The sequence below is a fragment of the Xyrauchen texanus genome, chromosome 45, assembly GCF_025860055.1.
Source record: "Xyrauchen texanus isolate HMW12.3.18 chromosome 45, RBS_HiC_50CHRs, whole genome shotgun sequence".
NCBI lineage: Eukaryota > Metazoa > Chordata > Actinopteri > Cypriniformes > Catostomidae > Xyrauchen > Xyrauchen texanus.
The window spans coordinates 28,437,744-28,462,743 of record NC_068320.1 but is presented as its reverse complement, the minus strand read 5'-3'; the positions used below and the strand labels follow the sequence as shown (position 1 = coordinate 28,462,743).

The 25,000-nt window shown below is 38.5% G+C and overlaps 1 protein-coding gene across 1 annotated transcript in view; it reads right to left on the bottom strand.

Annotated features, from left to right (window-relative positions):
• The window catches only part of LOC127637263 (synapsin-3-like), a 124,920-nt gene that overhangs the window by 1,954 nt on the left and 97,966 nt on the right, over positions 1-25,000 (bottom strand). Inside the window, exons 7-14 of the mRNA XM_052118225.1 lie at positions 20,203-20,265; positions 12,027-12,169; positions 10,731-10,805; positions 10,182-10,284; positions 7,477-7,608; positions 7,358-7,400; positions 7,091-7,244; positions 1-4,565 (exon numbers count right to left, since the gene is read on the bottom strand). The exon at positions 1-4,565 is cut by the window's left edge and continues 1,954 nt beyond it. Of these exons, the coding sequence (XP_051974185.1) occupies positions 4,442-4,565; positions 7,091-7,244; positions 7,358-7,400; positions 7,477-7,608; positions 10,182-10,284; positions 10,731-10,805; positions 12,027-12,169; positions 20,203-20,265 (837 nt within the window). The 3' untranslated portion in view covers positions 1-4,441. The remainder of the gene's footprint in view (positions 4,566-7,090; positions 7,245-7,357; positions 7,401-7,476; positions 7,609-10,181; positions 10,285-10,730; positions 10,806-12,026; positions 12,170-20,202; positions 20,266-25,000) is intronic.

Below are 25,000 nucleotides of genomic sequence, written 5' to 3'. Positions count from 1 at the left end.
ATTAAGCCTCAATAATTCAATACAGCTACAATACTATGAGAACGAGCGACATGATTGACAGGTCGAAAGCGTCAGAGACCGCAGACACATTTTTGTTTGTTGTTTACAGAGTCTAGTGATGTCACAGAGACCGGATAGATATCTCACCACACTTATTTCAGTCATAGCTTTCAGGGAGAAGGACTTTTATTTTGTATACCTTTCCATGAGTAAATTACTTACAGCAGGGGTGCCCAATACCTCGATCGCGATCTACCAGTCGATCGCAAAGGCAATGCTGGTAGATCGCACAAATGTAAATGTACTTTCGTTAAATTTTAATACAAATAAATATAATGTCTTTCCTTCTTTTAGTTTCTGTCTGACTTGCACTTGACGAGTAAATATTGACCAGGCGAGGTTTTGTTTATTCAGTTGCCATGACAACTAGGTTTGCGCATATGCGCCTTGCCCGTATTCGCAAACCTAGTTGTCATGGCAACTGAATAAACAAAACATGGCCTGGTCAATATTTACTGGTCAATGCCCTGACTATTGTAATCTATTGTGCTGTAGGTGTTTTGGGTTTAGTGTTAAAACTGAATGATATCAACATTGAACATTATTATATATTTGTTTATTAATTATAAGATGAATTCCATGTAGGGATACATGCAGTAGTCCCAACAAGCATTTTCTTATTTTAAATGAAACTGTGTGTTTTTAGTTGGTAGATCTTATTGAGTTGCTCATTTAAAAGTAGATCATCACACAAAAAAGTGTGTGTACCCCTGATTAACAGCAACTTTAAACAAATTTACTCCAATTATTTCAAATTAATTTCAATTTTAATGTTTTTATTTGTGCACAGAGATGATGCAGGTTCATCATGTGATCATCTGCTGTCATAAATACAGTAATTTGCATATTTATGTATGTTTATTTCCAGGTGTGACACTTTAACTTGGATGATTCTTAGCAGTTCCTCGAATGTAAATATCTTTAAAAATCATGCAAATGTTCTACATCAACAGTACATAAATGCTGTTTATTAGCTGGGATTACTGTAAATAATTCCTCAATAAATAACTGAAGTTTAAGCATCACGATGACGTGTATGTGTTTGATAAATCAGACATTATTTACAGCATCACAAGTAAAACATCACGTACACACGCCAACAACGGCAGTCCACGTAAAGCTGTACAGGATTCCTCTGATTTACAACATTTATATTTATGGCTTTATATTCTGAGCGAGCGGATTAAACGGCACAGGACAGGATTTGGTCCATTTCAACAATCCAAACGTGAACGAAAGATTGAATATGAATAAAAGCAGCAGACACATGCGACACTCTGAGTAACTAGTTTAACAGCATTGAGTGACCCTCGACCCCAAACGCTGGCACAATGATGCCACACGGGCACAGCTAGTTGCCAACCTGGACAATTCCTGGATGAATTTCCAAAGTCATGTGTGAAATAAAAGATGATTTATGATCGTTTACTTCAGGTCTGATATGGCGATTACTCAAACATTAACATTCATGCAAAATATTGTAGCCTATTTTTAACACACGCAGAACAAAATACACAAAATAATTCTGCAATTGCACTAAATCATTTATTTATATATATATATATACGTATATTTATTTAATTTGGACTTTTAAGATGTCTCAATTGAATTGGATGTGATGTTGTTATGATATATATTTGTGTACAGGTTTAACATATTAATGACTTATTCAGTTTTCTTCTTATATAAGGTTCAGACGGAAATATTAAACTGATTTAAAATGTATAAATATGAACGTATTGTGTATAAAATAATATATAAAGTATAAAAACATTCATGCACTTCAACATCAACATTCCCTCAAATTTAAATGAGTAATCTTTAACAAAATTAAGTAAAAAAAAATAATAAAAAAAAAAACGTTTTACTAATTTAATTAGTTTAAAATATCGCAAAATTCACATTGATGGATTGTTTGTATGAAATGAAATGTGTAAACCTTAAAAATAGCCTTTTTGTCCCCTTTTATAATACTTGGAAATGTTGGGCATCATGATCCTATAAGAGATCTTACAGTTTTACTGAACATTAAAGCATTACAGTGATGGCCAAAAGTATTGGCACCCTTGGTAAAATGAGCAAAGAAGGCTGTGAACAATGTTTTTAATCTTTCATTCATAATATTCACACAAATTGAAGTTAATCAATTCAAAGTGGGGAAATATCTCATTATTAAATTAATATTTTTCTCTCAATTATTAATATATCTGAAGTATATTTCCATTCATGTTTTAAATGTTTTGGTACATCTGGGTGATTAGGAACATGAGATTGTTCAGCCATGACTTCCTGTTTCACAGGGGAATAATTATGAGGTAACACGCAGGCCAAATCTCATAAAGCTGCGTTCACACTGCCAGAGACTTTGTCGCTGCAGGTCGCCAGTGGCTGGCGGTGAAGTCGCTAGTGGGCGTTCCCACTACTGGTTGCCTAGTAACGTTTATAAATGACATTCACGGATGTCATTCCATTGCTGTTGACAGCGAATCTCTTTTCTTGCCACTAAAAACAAACATTTTGGAGGGAAAAGACTCAATATAAATGGAATCAGTACATAAAATGCTTTATAGCAAAGATGAGCGAGAAACAAGGCGTGCTGTTTGCCATAGCGGCTGTTTATCTGCCGCGAAAATGCAAACGCCGGTCTGTCTGGGTCCACAAAACCATTCAATCTCGGAGTCAGCACGGCGAGTACCAACGGCTGGTGCAAGAGCTGCGACTGGATATACCATATCCATATCATAGAGCACTAGGCAATTGCTAACAGCAAGAATTAGCCTTTCATCCATCTTTCCGTTACTGCAGGAGCTGAGAGAGAGAGAAGGATCATGTGAGCTCTCCCGTCTTCTCTCCTATTGGCTGTTGCTTCTGTTAGTCGCTCTTCATTTGAATAAAGTTGAACTTGTCTCAACTTTGTCGCGTCGCTGGACACGCCCACATCTAGTCGCCAACGGTCGCGACAGCTTGTGTCGCCGGAAGTCGCTGTGCTCTCATTGAAAATGAATGGCAGTGTGTACATAGCTTTAATCATCCATCACACAGGGTTACATTATAGAATATAGTTCTGATGTGCGGCAGAAGGTTGTTGAGCTTCACAAAATGGGAAGTGGCTATAATAAAATAGCCAAAGCACTGAAAATGCCCATTTCCACCATCAGGCCAATACTTAAGAAGTTCTCATCAATGAGATGTTCAAAGTCGTTATGAAAGAGGACACGTGTCGATATCGTCTCCACACACATGAGGAGGATGTTCAGGATGTTCAAGTGGCCAAAGAGGATCACAGCTGGAGGTCTTGGGGCTCAGAAAGTCTCCAAAACTACAATCACACGTCACCTACATCACCAGAAGTTGTTTGGGAGGGTTTGAAGAAAAAGCCTCTGCTCTCATCCAACAACAAACTCGAGCGTCTTCAGTTTGCCAGACACGACTGGGACTTCAATGCGACCGGGTTCTGTGGTCAGATGAAACACCAGAGATGGGTTTGGCACACACGGAGATGAAGAGACCGTTAAATGTGGTGTTGGATCTTGGCGTTTTTATGCTAGTGGTCCTGGACATCTTGTTCGGATACATGGCATCATGGACTCTATCATATACCAACCGATACTAAACCAAAACCTGACTGCCTCTGCCAGAAAGCTCACAATGGGCCCTGGTTGGATCTTCCTGCAGGTTCTGCTATGGCCACCCCAGTCTCCTGAACCCCATAGAACACCTGTGGGGTGAACTGAAGAGTCCACCAGCGTGCATCTCCGTGAATATTTGTGTGAATATTATGAATGAAAGATTAAAAGGATCAACAATAAGGATATATTATTCACAGCGTTGTGTTCTCATATTTACCAAGGGTGCCAATATTTTTGGCCACGACTGTATATAGACTAAAGTTTAAAGGATTGTTCACACAAAAGAGAGGAATCTCACTTTATCTCAGACTTCATGTTTCCTTGCATAGTGTGTTTATAAACAAGGATGCATATGTGGGGAAAATGCTAAAATTCTGGGACTTTTTGCATCATGGAATGGAATTACATTTTTACAGGACACACGGCCAAAAACCAGGACGATCCTGGGAATAGTGGATGGGTGGCAACCCTACACACGCCACATGGAAAAACACAACACACACACACACACACACACACACACACACAGATGAGCGAGATAAGTGTGTGTGTTCAGGGAGAGCGGCTCTCGCATTTTTAACAGTCAGAATTCATCCCGAAATTACATTGTACATACACTCACAAACAGGACTGACAAGCGTATTCTGCTGCTGTCTGAACATGTGTGACCATCACACCGACACCTGTGTGTGTGTGTGATAGTGCGTGTGTGATAGTGTGTGTGTGATAGTGTGTGTGTGATAGTGTGTGTGTTAGTCAGAGAAGAGGCTGGCGAAGGACTGGCGCAGGCTGCGGATGGTTTCAGCTTTGGCCTCGTCGTCCGTGGTGTTGCCGCGCATCGTCTCGCTGAATGTGTTCGTCAGCGACTGCGACTTACTGCAAGATAACGACACACACTTCAGAACTACACACACACACACACACATCACTGAGATAAAAGGAGGAATGGACAGCACTGGCGTGAACGAAACACAAACACTGAATGTAGTCGTGCATTGTTGTGACTTCGCAAAGACAGATTCATTATTTGTTCAAATGTGTAAATGAGCCCTAATTTACATTCTAAAATCACTAATTAATGAATCAATGTAAATTCACCAAAATTCATTTCCACAAAAAAAAAAAAAGAAAAATAAGAAATCCATGTTATAGTAAGACACTTGTAGTGGAAGTGAATGGGGACACTTTTTGGAGAGTTTACCCTCATGTTTAACCTTGTGTCCACATGCGTTGACTTTGTATTTTGTCTTCTCTACACGCAACGCATAAATTAAATGAATAAAACTGACTGAATACGGTTCACAGACTCTAGACTGTCAATTAAGGGTAAAACTTCTGCCGCACCGAGTCCTTGAAGCACTTCTACAGGCGCAGACACAACAAAAGTGCCTCTGGTATGAAATCTCTTGAAGTTGTTTCATTGAAACCTGTTTGGCTGTAAAGAGGAGAGTCTCTAGTTTCATTTGATATGCCGCTTTAAAAAATCTGATAATGTTTCGCACTTCAACGCGCTGATAAACATGATGTCCACATACGTGGACACTGGGACATTATTCCCACAAAAATGGAAAAACAGACAGTGAATGTTATTTTGAATAACTTTCAACTCTAAAACATTTGTGGGTCATTTCACTTCATTTTAATATAATTTTGTTATGTTTATTTAGTTATCACTGTACAATACAGTTCTATTCATGCATTCCTATATTTACTGAACATTATCACACTGAGATTAAATGTGTTCATCTAAAAACTGATGAATGTGTCTATCAGAGTCTTTATATGGAGTTATGATGAAAATAAGCTGCATTTCAAACTGTTCTGAGACCAGTGCAGACAGACAGCACACTGGAGGTTAAGTCATGCACTAAATAGGGAGCAAGGGAGCATCCTATAGCTCTCCTATAACTGTTCTGAGACCAGTGCAGACAGACAGCACACTGGAGGTTAAGTCATTCACTAAATAGGGAGCAAGGGAGCATCCTATAGCTCTCCTATAACTGTTCTGAGACCAGTGCAGACAGACAGCACACTGGAGGTTAAGTCATGCACTAAATAGGGAGCAAGGGATCATCCTATAGCTCTCTATAACTGTTCTGAGATCAGTGCAGACAGACAGCACACTGGAGGTTAAGTCATGCACTAAATAGGGAGCAAGGGAGCATCCTATAGTTCTCCTATAACTGTTCTGAGACCAGTGCGGACAGACAGCCCACTGGAGGTTAAGTCATTCACTAAATAGGGAGCAAGGGAGCATCCTATAGCTCTCTATAACTGTTCTGAGACCAGTGCAGACAGACAGCCCACTGGAGGTTAAGTCATTCACTAAATAGGGAGCAAGGGAGCATCCTATAGCTCTCCTATAACTGTTCTGAGACCAGTGCAGACAGACAGCACACTGGAGGTTAAGTCATTCACTAAATAGGGAGCAAGGGAGCATCCTATAGCTCTCCTATAACTGTTCTGAGACCAGTGCAGACAGACAGCACACTGGAGGTTAAGTCATGCACTAAATAGGGAGCAAGGGAGCATCCTATAGCTCACTATAACTGTTCTGAGACCAGTGCAGACAGACAGCACACTGGAGGTTAAGTCATGCACTAAATAGGGAGCAAGGGAGCATCCTATAGCTCTCTATAACTGTTCTGAGACCAGTGCAGACAGACAGCACACTGGAGGTTAAGTCATGCACTAAATAGGGAGCAAAGGAGCATCCTATAGCTCACTATAACTGTTCTGAGACCAGTGCAGACAGACAGCACACTGGAGGTTAAGTCATGCACTAAATAGGGAGCAAGGGAGCATCCTATATCTCTCCTATAACTGTTCTGAGACCAGTGCAGACAGACAGCACACTGGAGGTTAAGTCATGCACTAAATAGGGAGCAAGGGAGCATCCTATAGCTCTCTAACAGTTTTTTTTATTTGTATGTTTATTAGGTATGAAATAGAAAATGTTCACAGCAGTAACGCTCGAGTCTCAGAACAGAAATGTGAAACTTATACTTTTATAAAAGCACTTACATTAATTCTTCTGTTAAACTCGTGTATTGTTTGAGCTGTAAAGTTGTTTAAATCATCATTTTAGGGTTTGTTGATGTTTCATCGTCATGGCAACAGAGTTTAACATTGTCTCTATCTCTCCACAGATGTGGTTAATAAGTGATTATATGACAGTAAAATCATGTTAACACACATATTGTTTATGTGTCAGTGAGTATTTTAATGTTTACAGATTAAACCCCATTGACTTCCATTGGAAGTGTCTCACTGGTACAGCAGGTTTTAGGCTGAAATACCATTGCCCTACAGTAGCACAAATGTCTTGACAGGACGTGTCAATGTGACGGGACACAAACACATGACCTGTGATGAGTGCGTGGATCAGATCATGTTCTCACTTGAGCTGTGGGGCTTGTTTCTGTGAGGCGGATCCGGATGACGGGATTGGACCGGGCTGGAAGGCCTGACTGGGTGAGGTACTGGCAGATCGTGCCCGCTGCGGTGATGCCTGACCCGACTGAGACGGAGAACCAGAAGCAGAACGAGGACCACCTACACACACACACACACACACACACACACACACACACGTTACTAATAACATCACACTCACACCGGTGCTGTTGGTCTGAATATACAACAGCGTGTCATGGATGATTGTTCACCTGCGGCTCGTTTGGGTTGTGTCGTCTGCGGTCCGGACGGAGTCTGTAGAGAAACAAACACACATGAGTTAACCCCGTCACATGTTGAGTTCCAGTTAATCGGTCAGTGGCTGCAGTACCTTGCTGGTTGCCGTCTGTGGTATCGTGACCCCCAGCAGAGCAAACGCCATTTTACTGATGACCAGATCACAGATGAGCTGTCGGTCCTCCTCCACGTGTTCCCCAATCAGAGGTATCGAGCTGTCCATCACCTGAACAAACACATTTAATAGCTGAACTAACCAGGGGGGCGTGTCCAGTGTTTTATGCCAGGGGTGGAAAAGAGGTGGCAAGGGGTGGCATCCAATATGTTGTCCTCCCAGACACGGACGAAATGTTGTTATGGACCATGCAGGGTCCGAGTTGGAGTGGTAAAGCTCATATTTAGGGCGGCCACCCCGTGCCACCCTTCTGGCCCCGCCCCTGGAACTAACCTGAACCTCATGACAACATGCGCAGGTCATACTTCACCACAATGTTTTCATGACCATTGAGCTCATTTTCTCCCAAATTCTCATTACCGTTTGCGCAGGTGTTCAGACTGCAGGAAGTCACGGTGGCCACTAAGTGGCGCTATTGAGGATGCACCATTCACACCTGTTACTTTTCTCAGCGCTGTTCAGGATGAACCAATCACACCTGTTACTTTTCTCAGCGCTGTTCAGGATGAATCATTCACACCTGTTACTTTTCTCAGCGCTGTTCAGGATGAACCAATCACACCTGTTACTTTTCTCAGCGCTGTTTAGGATGCACCAATCACACCTGTTACTTTTCTCAGCGCTGTTCAGGATGAAACAATCACACCTGTTACTTTTCTCAGCGCTGTTCAGGATGAACCAATCACACCTGTTACTTTTCTCAGCGCTGTTCAGGATGAACCAATCACACCTGTTACTTTTCTCAGCGCTGTTCAGGATGAACCATTCACACCTGTTACTTTTCTCAGCGCTGTTCAGGATGAACCATTCACACCTGTTACTTTTCTCAGCGCTGTTCAGGATGAACCATTCACACCTGTTACTTTTCTCAGTGCTGTTCAGGATGAACCAATCACACCTGTTACTTTCCTCAGCGCTGTTCAGGATGAACCAATCACACCTGTTACTTTCCTCAGCGCTGTTGAGGATGAACCAATCACACCTGTTACTTTTCTCAGCGCTGTTCAGGATGAACCAATCACACCTGTTACTTTTCTCAGCGCTGTTCAGGATGAACCAATCACACCTGTTACTTTTCTCAGCGCTGTTAAGGATGCACCAATCACACCTGTTACTTTTCTCAGCGCTGTTTAGGATGCACCAATCACACCTGTTACTTTTCTCAGCGCTGTTCAGGATGAATCAATCACACCTGTTACTTTTCTCAGCGCTGTTCAGGATGAATCAATCACACCTGTTACTTTTCTCAGCGCTGTTCAGGATGAATCAATCACACCTGTTACTTTTCTCAGCGCTGTTCAGGATGCACCAATCACACCTGTTACTTTTCTCAGCGCTGTTCAGGATGAATCAATCACACCTGTTACTTTTCTCAGCGCTGTTCAGGATGAATCAATCACACCTGTTACTTTTCTCAGCGCTGTTCAGGATTAATCAATCACACCTGTTACTTTTCTCAGCGCTGTTCAGGATGAATCAATCACACCTGTTACTTTTCTCAGCGCTGTTGAGGATGAACCATTCACACCTGTTACTTTTCTCAGCGCTGTTCAGGATGAACCAATCACACCTGTTACTTTTCTCAGCGCTGTTCAGGATGAACCAATCACACCTGTTACTTTTCTCAGCGCTGTTAAGGATGCACCAATCACACCTGTTACTTTTCTCAGCGCTGTTTAGGATGCACCAATCACACCTGTTACTTTTCTCAGCGCTGTTCAGGATGAATCAATCACACCTGTTACTTTTCTCAGCGCTGTTCAGGATGAATCAATCACACCTGTTACTTTTCTCAGCGCTGTTCAGGATGAATCAATCACACCTGTTACTTTTCTCAGCGCTGTTCAGGATGCACCAATCACACCTGTTACTTTTCTCAGGCTGTTCAGGATGAATCAATCACACCTGTTACTTTTCTCAGCGCTGTTCAGGATGAATCAATCACACCTGTTACTTTTCTCAGCGCTGTTCAGGATTAATCAATCACACCTGTTACTTTTCTCAGCGCTGTTCAGGATGAATCAATCACACCTGTTACTTTTCTCAGCGCTGTTGAGGATGAACCATTCACACCTGTTACTTTTCTCAGCGCTGTTTAGGATGCACCAATCACACCTGTTACTTTTCTCAGCGCTGTTCAGGATGAATCAATCACACCTGTTACTTTTCTCAGCGCTGTTGAGGATGAACCATTCACACCTGTTACTTTTCTCAGCGCTGTTTAGGATGCACCAATCACACCTGTTACTTTTCTCAGCGCTGTTTAGGATGCACCAATCACACCTGTTACTTTTCTCAGCGCTGTTTAGGATGCACCAATCACACCTGTTACTTTTCTCAGCGCTGTTCAGGATGAATCAATCACACCTGTTACTTTTCTCAGCGCTGTTGAGAATGCACCAATCACACCTGTTACTTTTCTCAGCGCTGTTGAGGATGAACCATTCACACCTGTTACTTTTTCAGCGCTGTTCAGGATGCACCAATCTCACTCTAATGCTTTAAATGTCACAGTTACTGTATGTAAATCGCATAATAATCACCCGACTGTCTGATTCTCCCTGTATGTTTTGACTACAGGAAGTGTTTATCTGTGCAGATGTGATGTGACTGTCTGAACACACCTCTATAATGTAGTCTTTGCCATCTTTGCCATGGACGGCTTTAACAGCGCAGATATCCAGACCTCCAAACATCTCCGAGCACGAGTCGACCCACACACGATACCTGTCAACACAATGATGAATATGAGATGTTTAACCCCTTACACCCTCAAGGCATTTTTAATACTGACCTTCTAAAAGGCAAACACAAAATAAATACTCCGGTTTAACTGCATGGATTCTTGCATGGAAGTTTTCAGATTTAGACACTGTTGACAACTCTACAAATAGAGTTTGTCCAAAGTAATGTTTTAAAATGTTTTTCTAATTTAACTAAATAGATATTAAGATGCTACGGAGCCCCTTAGAGGACATGGCAGGAATTATTCTCTTGCAATATTTGAACTATGGTTTTACTACAGTAACCATATTTAACCATGATATTCGTAGTGAAACCATGAAAATAAAAACTGTATATAAAAATGTATAATATTTCCCCATGATCATCAGTATGAGGTGTTGTTGTTTGATAAGTGTAAGACTGATATAATGAACATGTATGAATGTCACCTGTCGGTCATGGCGATCTGTTCCAGCATTGCAGATCCTGTATTTGCCTTCCAGTTTCCTGAGATGGATGTTCTCCTAAACAAGGATGCAATAACACCAAGTGCTCCTGTAACGGCTCGTTTTCTCATTACGCACAAGAAACCCTGAATTCAAGACAAATATGTAATAATAAATAGAGAATGAGCTGTGTCTTTAAGATATTATTTTAATGTTATGCATCATATTTTATGCTAATCCTGTTTAACTTAATGTAAATTATTCCACGTTTATTTACATCACTGTATCTTGTGTTGTTTCATCCAAACATTTAAAATATAAATCTGGGTTTGAGAGTTATTTCTGAAATGATTCGTTATCAAATACATGCAATAGTGAGCAACAGCGCTCGTTACTTACTTACGTATCTCACACAGATTCTATATTATTACTCTAAATGCGTCAAAAACATGGAAAAAGCATAATGCACAGTTGGTGGCGATATGCAAGAAGAATGTGAATTGCCAAAAACAAAAGAAGATGAATGGGAAAGTGAAAGTGGAGATTTATAGTAAAAAGGGACATAAATATTGATCTGTTTCTCACTCACACCTATCATATATCTTCTGAAGACATGGATTAAACCACTGGAGTCGTATTGATTACTTTTACGCTGCCTTTATGTGCTTTTTTGGAGCTTCAAATTTCTGGTCACCATTCACTTGCATTGTATGAACCTACTATTCTTCTAAAAATCTTCATTTGTGTTCTGCAGAAGAAAGAACATCACACACATCTGGGATGGCATGAGGGTGAATAAATACTGAGTGTTTTTATTTTTGGGTGTACTGTCCCTTTAAGTGGCTTGAATTGTTTTGAATTGCGTGAACCTGCAGTACTTTGCCTTCACAATGCACGTGAACCGCTACACAGAGCAGCGCGTCACCCCTTAAACATTTTGCCTTCCGACCGGAGGCCCCCCCCCCGATGCCCCATGTTTGCGGGGTAATTACCAGTACCACTGCTACTGATTACATGTAATCTGTTACTACCCAGCAGTGGTAGTGTAGCAAGTTTAATATGTGATTCTCAAATTGAGCAAGCTCTCACGCACACACATACATGTCTCTCTGGTCAGATGGGTGTATTTACTCGTCACATGACTGGTGCTCCGGCTGCCCACAAACACCAGCAGACGCCAGTGAAGATGCCAACGCAGGGTGGCACATTAGAGAGAGAAGGGTCTTCATACAGGAACACTTGTGGTTTACACAAGTGAACACTTGAACACAGTCCACACACACACAAACAGGCTCTTACATGTATGCTTTGTAGTTATTGCCAATTTTCTGGATCCGGATGTCGTACTTGGAGTCCACGAAGGGTTCGGCCGTGGCGTATGTTTTAGCTATCGCGACCACACTGGTGATGTCCTGAAAATCATTAGCGCTCTCCACCTTTATCTGCATCACACAGAAACAAACCACATATTAATAATGACCCTAATACACTTCATTATCCTCTGAATGACCCAGACAGACTGTCCCTGTGACCTTTGACCTTCTGTGACAGTGCAGTTTAAAGGTGTGAAGGTTAGTCACTGAGACACTTTTGTGAATTGTAAAGGTCATGAGGTCAACGGGGTCATTACGAATAACTGCTTCAAAAGAGTTTGTTGGTGAATGTGGAGAAGGGCGGATCCGTGATTTACTGTATGTCTGCATGTGCGCCCATCAGTTATGAATGTTGTTGTTTTTCTCTTTAAGATTAACGATAATGAAATGATGAATGGAAATAACCCCATCAGAAAAAGGTGATTGTGAAATGTCGTATCACACTTATGTGGAAAACCCCTGTTTTAATGCCCTCCACCCAACCCACAGAGACCACTGATCTGAGATCATTGCAAACTACACCCTATAGATGACTTAACACACGTATAACACACACACACACTTATAACACACACGTATAACACACACTTATAACACAAACACACTTATAACACACACACACTTATAACACAAACACACTTATAACACACACACACACTTATAACACACACACACTTATAAAAACACACGTATAACACACACACACACTTATAACACACACGTATAACACACACTTATAACACAAACACACTTATAACACACACACACACACACTTATAACACACACACACTTATAACACAAACACACTTATAACACACACACACACACTTATAACACACACACTTATAACACACACGTATAACACACACTTATAACACAAACACACTTATAACACACACACACACTTATAACACACACACACTTATAACACAAACACACTTATAACACACACACACACTTATAACACACACGTATAACACACACACACTTATAACACACACGTATAACACACACTTATAACACAAACACACTTATAACACACACACACACTTATAACACACACACACACTTATAACACAAACACACTTATAACACACACACACACTTATAACACACACACACTTATAACACACACGTATAACACACACACACTTATAACACACACGTATAACACACACAATTATAACACACATATATAACACGCACACACACACACACACTTATAACACACGTATAACACACACACTTATAACACACACATTTATAACAACACACACACACACACGCTTATAACACACACACATACACACACTTATAACACACACACACACACTTATAACACACAACACACTTATAACACACACAACACACTTATAACACACACACACACTTATAACACACACGCTTATAACACACACACACTTATAACACACACACTTATAACACACATGTATAACACACACACACACACACACTTATAACACACACGTATAACACACACACACTTATAACACACACGTATAACACACACAATTATAACACACATATATAACACACACACACACACACACTTATAACACACGTATAACACACACACGTATAACACACACTTATAACAACACACAAACACACACACTTATAACACACACACACACACACTTATAACACACACACACACTTATAACACACACACACACACACACACACTTAAAACACACACGTATAACACACACAATTATAACACACACGTATAACACACACACACACACACTTATAACACACATGTATAACACACACACTTATAACACACACACACACACTTATAACACACACATTTATAACACACACACTTATAACACACACACACGTATAACACACACACACACACACACACACACTTATAACACACACGCACTTATAACACACACGCTTATAACACACACATACACTTATAACACACACACACACACACACATTATAAAACACACACACACGCTTATAACACATACACGTATAAGACACAAACACACTTATAACACACATGCACTTATAACACACACACACTTATAACACACACACTTATAACACACAAACACACTTATAACACACACACACACACACTTATAACACACACTTATAACACACACACACTTATAACACACACAATTATAACACACACACACACACACACACACACTTATAACACACACGTATAACACACACACTTATAACACACACACACTTATAACACACACATTTATAACAAACACGCTTATAACACACACACACGTATAACACACACAAACAAACACTTATAACACACACACACGCTTATAACACACACACACACACACACACAATTATAAAACACACACACACACACACATGCTTATAACACACACGTATAACACACACTTATAACACACACACACACTTATAACACACACACTTATAACACAAACACACTTATAACACACACACAAACACTTATAACACACACACTTATAACACACACACTTATAACACACACACTTATAACACACACACACACTTATAACACACACACTTATAAAACACACACACACACACACACTTATAACACACACACTTATAAAACACACACACACACACTTATAACACACACACACACACACACTTATAACACACGCACTTATAAAACACACACACACACTTATAAAACACACACACACACTTATAACACACACACACACTTATAAAACACACAAACACACACACACACTTATAAAACACACACACACACACACTTATAAAAAACACACACACACTTATAACACACGCACTTATAAAACACACACACACACACACACACACTTATAACACACACACACACACACACTTATAACACACACACACATTTATAACACACACACTTATAACACACACACACACACACTTATAAAACACACACACACACACACACTTATAACACACACACACACACTTATAAAACACACACACACACACACTTATAAAACACACACACACACTTATAACACACGCACTTATAAAACACACACACACTTATAACACACACACTTATAAAACACACACAAACACACTTATAACACACACACTTATAAAACACACACACACACTTATAACACACACACGCACTTATAAAACACACACACACACACACACACTTATAACACACACATACACACACACACACACTTATAACACACACACATTTATAACACACACACTTATAACACACACACACACACACACTTATAAAACACACACACACACTTATAACACACACACTTATAACACACAAACACACTTATAAAACACACACACACACACTTATAAAACACACACACACACACACACTTATAACACACGCACTTATAAAACACACACACACTTATAACACACACACTTATAAAACACACACACACACACTTATAAAAAACACACACACACACTTATAACACACACACTTATAAAACACACACACACACACACACACTTATAACACACACACACTTATAACACACACACAAACACTTATAACACACACACTTATAACACACACACAAACACTTATAACACACACACTTATAACACACACTTATAACACACACACACTTATAACACACACACACACACTTATAACACACACACTTATAAAACACACACACACACACACTTATAACACACACACTTATAAAACACACACACACACACTTATAACACACACACACACACACACTTATAACACACACACTTATAAAACACACACACACACACTTATAACACACACACAACTTATAACACACACACACACTTATAAAACACACAAACACACACACACACTCATAAAACACACACACACACACTTATAAAAACACACACACACTTATAACACACACTTATAAAACACACACACACACACTTATAACACACACACACACACACACACACACTTATAACACACACACACATTTATAACACACACACTTATAACACACACACACACACACTTATAAAACACACACACACACACACTTATAACACACACACACACTTATAAAACACACACACACACACTTATAAAACACACACACACACACACACACACACTTATAACACACGCACTTATAAAACACACACACACTTATAACACACACACTTATAAAACACACACAAACACACTTATAACACACACACTTATAAAACACACACACACACTTATAACACACACACGCACTTATAAAACACACACACACACACACACTTATAACACACACACATTTATAACACACACACTTATAACACACACACACACACACACACACACTTATAAAACACACACACACACACACACACACACTTATAACACACACACTTATAACACACACACACACTTATAAAACACACACACACACTTATAAAACACACACACACACTTATAACACACGCACTTATAAAACACACACACACTTATAACACACACACTTATAAAACACACACACACACACACTTATAAAAAACACACACACACACACTTATAACACACACACTTATAAACACACACACACACACACACACACTTATAACACACACACATTCACACAAATCTCATTGAGATTAAAAACTCATAATTGTACATTAGAACTAATTACACATGCAAACACAACAATGACTAAAGGTTTGCATAGCATGCACACATGATTTTACTCATGAGATTTCACAGGATGAGTTTCATTCTGTGTCATTTGAGTCATCATTGAGTCTGTGTCGTGTATTTGGCGCCATCTCCTGGTGGTCATATGTAACATTGTGCTTCATGTGGATTATCTAATGATCTATACATCTGATTATCTTGTGTGTGGACTCCATTGAAAGATAATCACAAACTCTAAATAATCATATGTAACATTATATGTTATGTTTATGTTTCATGAAGTTATAAGAGACACACACACTTATAACACACACACACACTTATAACACACACAATTATAACACACATGTATAACACACACACACACACACTTATAACACACACGTATAACACACACACACTTATAACACACACGTATAACACACACAATTATAACACACATATATAACACACACACACACACACACTTATAACACACTTATAACACACACACTTATAACACACACATTTATAACAACACACACACACACACACTTATAACACACACACATACACAGACTTATAACACACACAACACACACACTTATAACACACACACACACACTTATAACACACACACACACTTATAACACACACGCTTATAACACACACACACTTATAACACACACACTAATAACACACACACACTTATAACAAACACGTATAACACACACAATTATAACACACATATATAACACACACACACACACACACTTATAACACACGTATAACACACACACTTATAACAACACACAAACACACACACTTATAACACACACACACACACACACTTATAACACACACACACACACTTATAACACACACACACACACACACACTTAAAACACACACGTATAACACACACAATTATAACACACACGTATAACACACACACACACACACTTATAACACACATGTATAACACACACACTTATAACACACACACACACACACTTATAACACACACATTTATAACACACACACTTATAACACACACACACGTATAACACACACACACACACACACTTATAACACACACGCACTTATAACACACACACTTATAACACACACACACACTTATAACACACACACTTATAACACACACACACACACACACACACTTATAAAACACACACACACGCTTATAACACATACACGTATAACACACACACACACTTATAACACACACGCACTTATAACACACACACACACTTATAACACACACACTTATAACACACAAACACACTTATAACACACACACACACACACACTTATAACACACACACTTATAACACACACACACACTTATAACACACACACTTATAACACACACATTTATAACACACACACACTTATAACACACACATTTATAACAAACACGCTTATAACACACACACATGTATAACACACACACACAAACACTTATAACACACACACACACTTATAACACACGCTTATAACACACACACACACACACAATTATAAACACACACACACACACATGCTTATAACACACACGTATAACACACACTTATAACACACACACACACTTATAACACACACACTTATAACACACACACACTTATAACACACACACAAACACTTATAACATACTTATAACACACACACTTATAACACACACACACTTATAACACACACACACTTATAACACACGCATTTATAAAACACACACACACACACACTTATAACACACACACACTTATAAAACACACACACACACACTTATAACACACACACACACACACACTTATAACACACGCACTTATAAAACACACACACACACACTTATAACACACACACACTTATAAAACACACAAACACACACACACACTTATAAAAAACACACACACACTTATAACACACGCACTTATAAAACACACACACACACACACACACACACACTTATAACACACACACACACACACACACATACTTATAACACACACACACATTTATAACACACACACTTATAACACACACACACACACACACTTATAAAACACACACACACACACACTTATAACACACACACACACTTATAACACACACACTTATAACACACACACACACACTTATAAAACACACACACACACACTTATAAAACACACACACACACACACTTATAACACACACACTTATAAAACACACACACACTTATAACACACACACTTATAAAACACACACACACACTTATAACACACACACTTATAAAACACACACACACACACTTATAACACACACACGCACTTATAAAACACACACACACACACACACTTATAACACACACACACACACACACACTTATAACACACACACACATTTATAACACACACACTTATAACACACACACACACACTTATAAAACACACACAGACACACACTTATAACACACGCACTTATAAAACACACACACACTTATAACACACACACTTATAAAACACACACACACACACTTATAAAAAACACACACACACACTTATAACACACACACTTATAAAACACACACACACACACACACACTTATAACACACATTCACACAAATCTCATTGAGATTAAAAACTCATAATTGTACATAAGAACTAATTACACATGCAAACACAACAATGACTAAAGGTTTGCATAGCATGCAGACATGATTTTACTCATGAGATTTCACAGGATGAGTTTCATTCTGTGTCATTTGAGTCATCATTGAGTCTGTGTCGTGTATTTGGCGCCATCTCCTGGTGGTCATATGTAACATTGTGCTTCATGTGGATTATGTAATGATCTATACATCTGATTATCTTGTGTGTGGACTCCATTGAAAGATAATCACAAACTCTAAATAATCATATGTAACATTACATGTTATGTTTATGTTTAATGAAGTTATAAGAGAAAACGCGGCATATAAGCAACACCAACATAATAGTCAAAGACATATATTTAGCTGTTACTCGCTATATTTTTATCTGTGAGTAACACAAATAGTCTGGTTGTATTTTACTCTTTGAGATCTTTCCAACAACATATGACACATGAATATTTGATCAGATTGATGTTTAGCAATTATATGTACAGTGCGAAATTATTTATAAATGATAAAAATTTAACACTTCTGATTTATCTGCAGATTTAAAAGCACTTGTTCAGTTTTGTTCATATTGTCTACATGCATTATAAAAAATGTCTTGCATGCGAGCTTAAAGGGTTAATGACATCACATTTCTTCAGTGCCGCATAACGGTCAACCCATACTGATTTTATATTCATAATTCCTGCATAAAATCTCTCCAGGCTCATCAAACACACACAAACAAAACAGACCGATCAGACCAGAATATCCTGTCATTACATCATCATCAGTGGCATCAGGATCATACCTTTCCCATGCCGGCATGGGCATGTCCCATCTTCACCACCACTGGGAATGTTGCCGTGGGCATCTGCAAGACAAACATGAGAAACACATGAAAAACAGATGAGAACCACATGAGAAACAGATGAGAAACACATGAGAAACAGATGAGAAACACATGAGAAACACAAGAGAAACACATGAGAAACAGATGAAAAACAGATGACAAACACATGAGAAACAGATGAGAAACACATAAGAAACAGATGAGAAACAGACGAGAAACACATGAGAAACAGATGAGAAACAGACGAGAAACACATGAGAAACAGATGAGAAACACATGAGAAACAGATGAGAAACTCATGAGAATCAGATGAGAAACAGATGAGAAACAGATGAGAAACTCATGAGAAACAGATGAGAAACACATGAGAAACAGATGAGAAACACATGAGAAACAGATGAGAAACTCATGAGAAACAGATGAGAAACACATGAGAAACAGATGAGAAACTCATGAGAAACACATGAGAAACAGATGAGAAACAGATGAGAAACAGATGAGAAACACATGAGAAACAGATGAGAAACTCATGAGAAACAGATGAGAAACACATGAGAAACAGATGAGAAACTCATGAGAAACAGATGAGAAACACATGAGAAACAGATGAGAAACTCATGAGAAACACATGAGAAACAGATGAGAAACAGATGAGAAACAGATGAGAAACAGACGAGAAACACATGAGAAACAGATGAGAAACACATGAGAAACAGATGAGAAACACATGAGAAACAGACGAGAAACAGACAAGAAACACATAAGAAACACATGAGAAACAGATGAGAAACACATGAGAAACAGATGTGAAACAGATGAGAAACACATGAGAAACAGATGAGAAAATACATTACAAACACATGAGAAACACAAGAGAAACACATGAGAAACAGATGAGAAACAGATGTGAAACACATTACAAACACATGAGAAACAGATGAGAAACAGATGTGAAACACATGACAAACACATGAGAAACACATGAGAAACAGATGAGAAACACATGAGAAACACATGAGAAACAGATGAGAAACAGATGTGAAACACAAGACAAACACATGAGAAACACATGAGAAACAGATGTGAAACACATGAGAAACAGATGACAAACACATGAGAAACAGATGAGAAACAGATGTGAAACACATGACAAACACATGAGAAACAGATGAGAAACAGATGTGAAACACATGAAACACATGAAACAGATGAGAAACAGATGTGAAACACATCGAGAAACATAGAAACACATGAGAAACAGATGAAACAGATGTGAAACACATGACAAACACATGAGAAACACATGACAAACACATGAGAAACACATGAGAAACACATGAGAAACAGATGTGAAACACATAGAAACACATGAGAAACAGATGAGAAACACATGAGAAACAGATGAGAAACAGGCGAAACACATGAGAAAAGATGAAACAGGCGAAACACATGAGAAACAGATGAGAAACACATGAGAAACAGATGAGAAACTCATGAGAATCAGATGAGAAACAGATGAGAAACAGATGAGAAACTCATGAAACAGATAGAAACACATGAGAAACAGATGAAAACACATGAGAAACAGATGAAACTCATGAGAAACAGATGAGAAACACATGAAACAGATGAAAACTCATAGAAACACATGAGAAACAGATGAAACAGATGAGAAACAGACGAGAAACAGACGAAACACATGAGAAACAGATGAGAACACATGAGAAACAGGCGAGAAACAGACATAAGAAACACATGAGAAACACATGAGAAACAGATGAGAAACACATGAGAAACAGATGTGAAACACATTACAGAAACACATGAGAAACAGATGAGAAACAGATGTGAAACACATGACAAACACATGAGAAACACATGAGAAACAGATGAGAAACACATGAGAAACACATGAGAAACAGATGAGAAACAGATGAGAAACAGATGTGAAACACAAGACAAACACATGAGAAACACATGAGAAACAGATGTGAAACACATGAGAAACAGATGACAAACACATGAGAAACAGATGAGAAACAGATGTGAAACACATGACAAACACATGAGAAACAGATGAGAAACAGATGTGAAACACATGAGAAACACATGAGAAACACATGAGAAACAGATGAGAAACAGATGTGAAACACATGACAAACACATGAGAAACACATGACAAACACATGAGAAACACATGAGAAACAGATGTGAAACACATGAGAAACACATGAGAAACAGATGAGAAACACATGAGAAACACATGAGAAACAGATGTGAAACAGATGAGAAACACATGAGAAACTCATGAGAAACACATGAGAAAGACATGAGAAACAGATGAGAAAGACATGAGAAACACATGAGAAACAGATGTGAAACAGATGAGAAACACATGAGAAACTCATGAGAAACACATGAGAAAGACATGAGAAACAGATGCGAAACACATGACAAACACATGAGAAACAGATGAGAAACACATGAGCAACAGATGAGAAACAGATGTGAAACACATGAGAAACAGATGAGAAACAGATGATAAACACATGAGAAACACATGAGAAACAGATGACAAACAGATGTGAAACAGATGAGAAACAGATGTGAAACACATTACAAACACATGAGAAACACAAGAGAAACACATGAGAAACACATGAGAAACACATGACAAACACATGAGAAACAGATGAGAAACACATGAGAAACACATGACAAACACATGACAAGCACATGAGAAACACATGACAAACACATGACAAACACATGACAAACACATGAGAAACACATGAGAAACAAATGAGAAACACATGAGAAACACATGAGAAACACACAACAAACACATGAGAAACAGATGAGAAACACATGAGAAACACATGACAAACACATGAGAAACACAAGAGAAACAAATGAGAAACACATGACAAACACATGAGAAACACATCAGAAACACATGAGAAACACATGACAAACACATGAGAAACACATGACAAACACATGAGAAACACATGAGAAACAGATGAGAAACACATGAGAAACACAAGAGAAACACATGACAAACACATGACAAACAGATGAGAAACACATGACAAACACATGAGAAACACATGAGAAACTCATGAGAAACAGATGAGAAACACATGAGAAACACATGAGAAACAGATGAGAAACACATGAGAAACACATGAGAAACAGATGAGAAACACAAGAGAAACACATGACAAACACATGAGAAACAGATGAGAAACACATGACAAACACATGAGAAACACATGAGAAACTGATGAGAAACACATGAGAAACACATGAGAAACAGATGAAAAACATGAGAAACACATGAGAAACAGATGAGAAACACAAGAGAAACAGATGAGAAACACATGACAAACACATGAGAAACAGATGAGAAACACATGAGAAACACATGAGAAACAGATGAAAAACACATGAGAAACACATGAGAAACAGATGAGAAACACATGACAAACACATGAGAAACTCATGAGAAACAGATGAGAAACACATGACAAACACATGAGAAACACATGAGAAACTCATGAGAAACAGATGAGAAACACATGAGAAACACATGAGAAACAGATGAAAAACACATGAGAAACAGATGAGAAACACAAGAGAAACACATGAGAAACAGATGAAAAACACATGAGAAACACATGAGAAACAGATGAGAAACACATGAGAAACAGATGAGAAACACATGAGAAACACATGAGAAAAAGATGAGAAACACATGAGAAACACATAAGAAACAGATGAGAAAAAGATGAGAAACACATGAGAAACACATGAGAAACACATAAGAAACAGATGAGAAACACAAGAGAAACACATGAGAAACAGATGAGAAACAGATGAGAAACACATGAGAAACACAAGAGAAACTCATGAGAAACAGATGAGAAACACATGAGAAACAGATGAGAAACACACGAGAAACACACGAGAAACACACGAGAAACACAAGAGAAACACATGACAAACACATGAGAAACAGATGAGAAACACATGAGAAACACATGAGAAACACAAGAGAAACACAAGAGAAACTCATGAGAAACAGATGAGAAACACATGAGAAACACATGAGAAACACATGAGAAACAGATGAGAAACACATGACAAACACATGAGAAACACATGAGAAACTCATGAGAAACAGATGAGAAACACATGAGAAACTCATGAGAAACAGATGAGAAACACATGACAAACACATGAGAAACACATGAGAAACTCATGAGAAACAGATGAGAAACACATGAGAAACACATGAGAAACACATGAGAAACAGATGAAAAACACATGAGAAACAGATGAGAAACACAAGAGAAACACATGAGAAACAGATGAAAAACACATGAGAAACAGATGAGAAACACATGAGAAACAGATGAGAAACACATGAGAAACACATGAGAAAAAGATGAGAAACACATGAGAAACACATAAGAAACAGATGAGAAAAAGATGAGAAACACATGAGAAACACATAAGAAACAGATGAGAAACACAAGAGAAACACATGAGAAACAGATGAGAAACAGATGAGAAACACATGAGAAACACAAGAGAAACTCATGAGAAACAGATGAGAAACAGATGAGAAACACATGAGAAACACATGAGAAACAGATGAGAAACACACGAGAAACACACGAGAAACACAAGAGAAACACATGACAAACACATGAGAAACAGATGAGAAACACATGACAAACACATGAGAAAC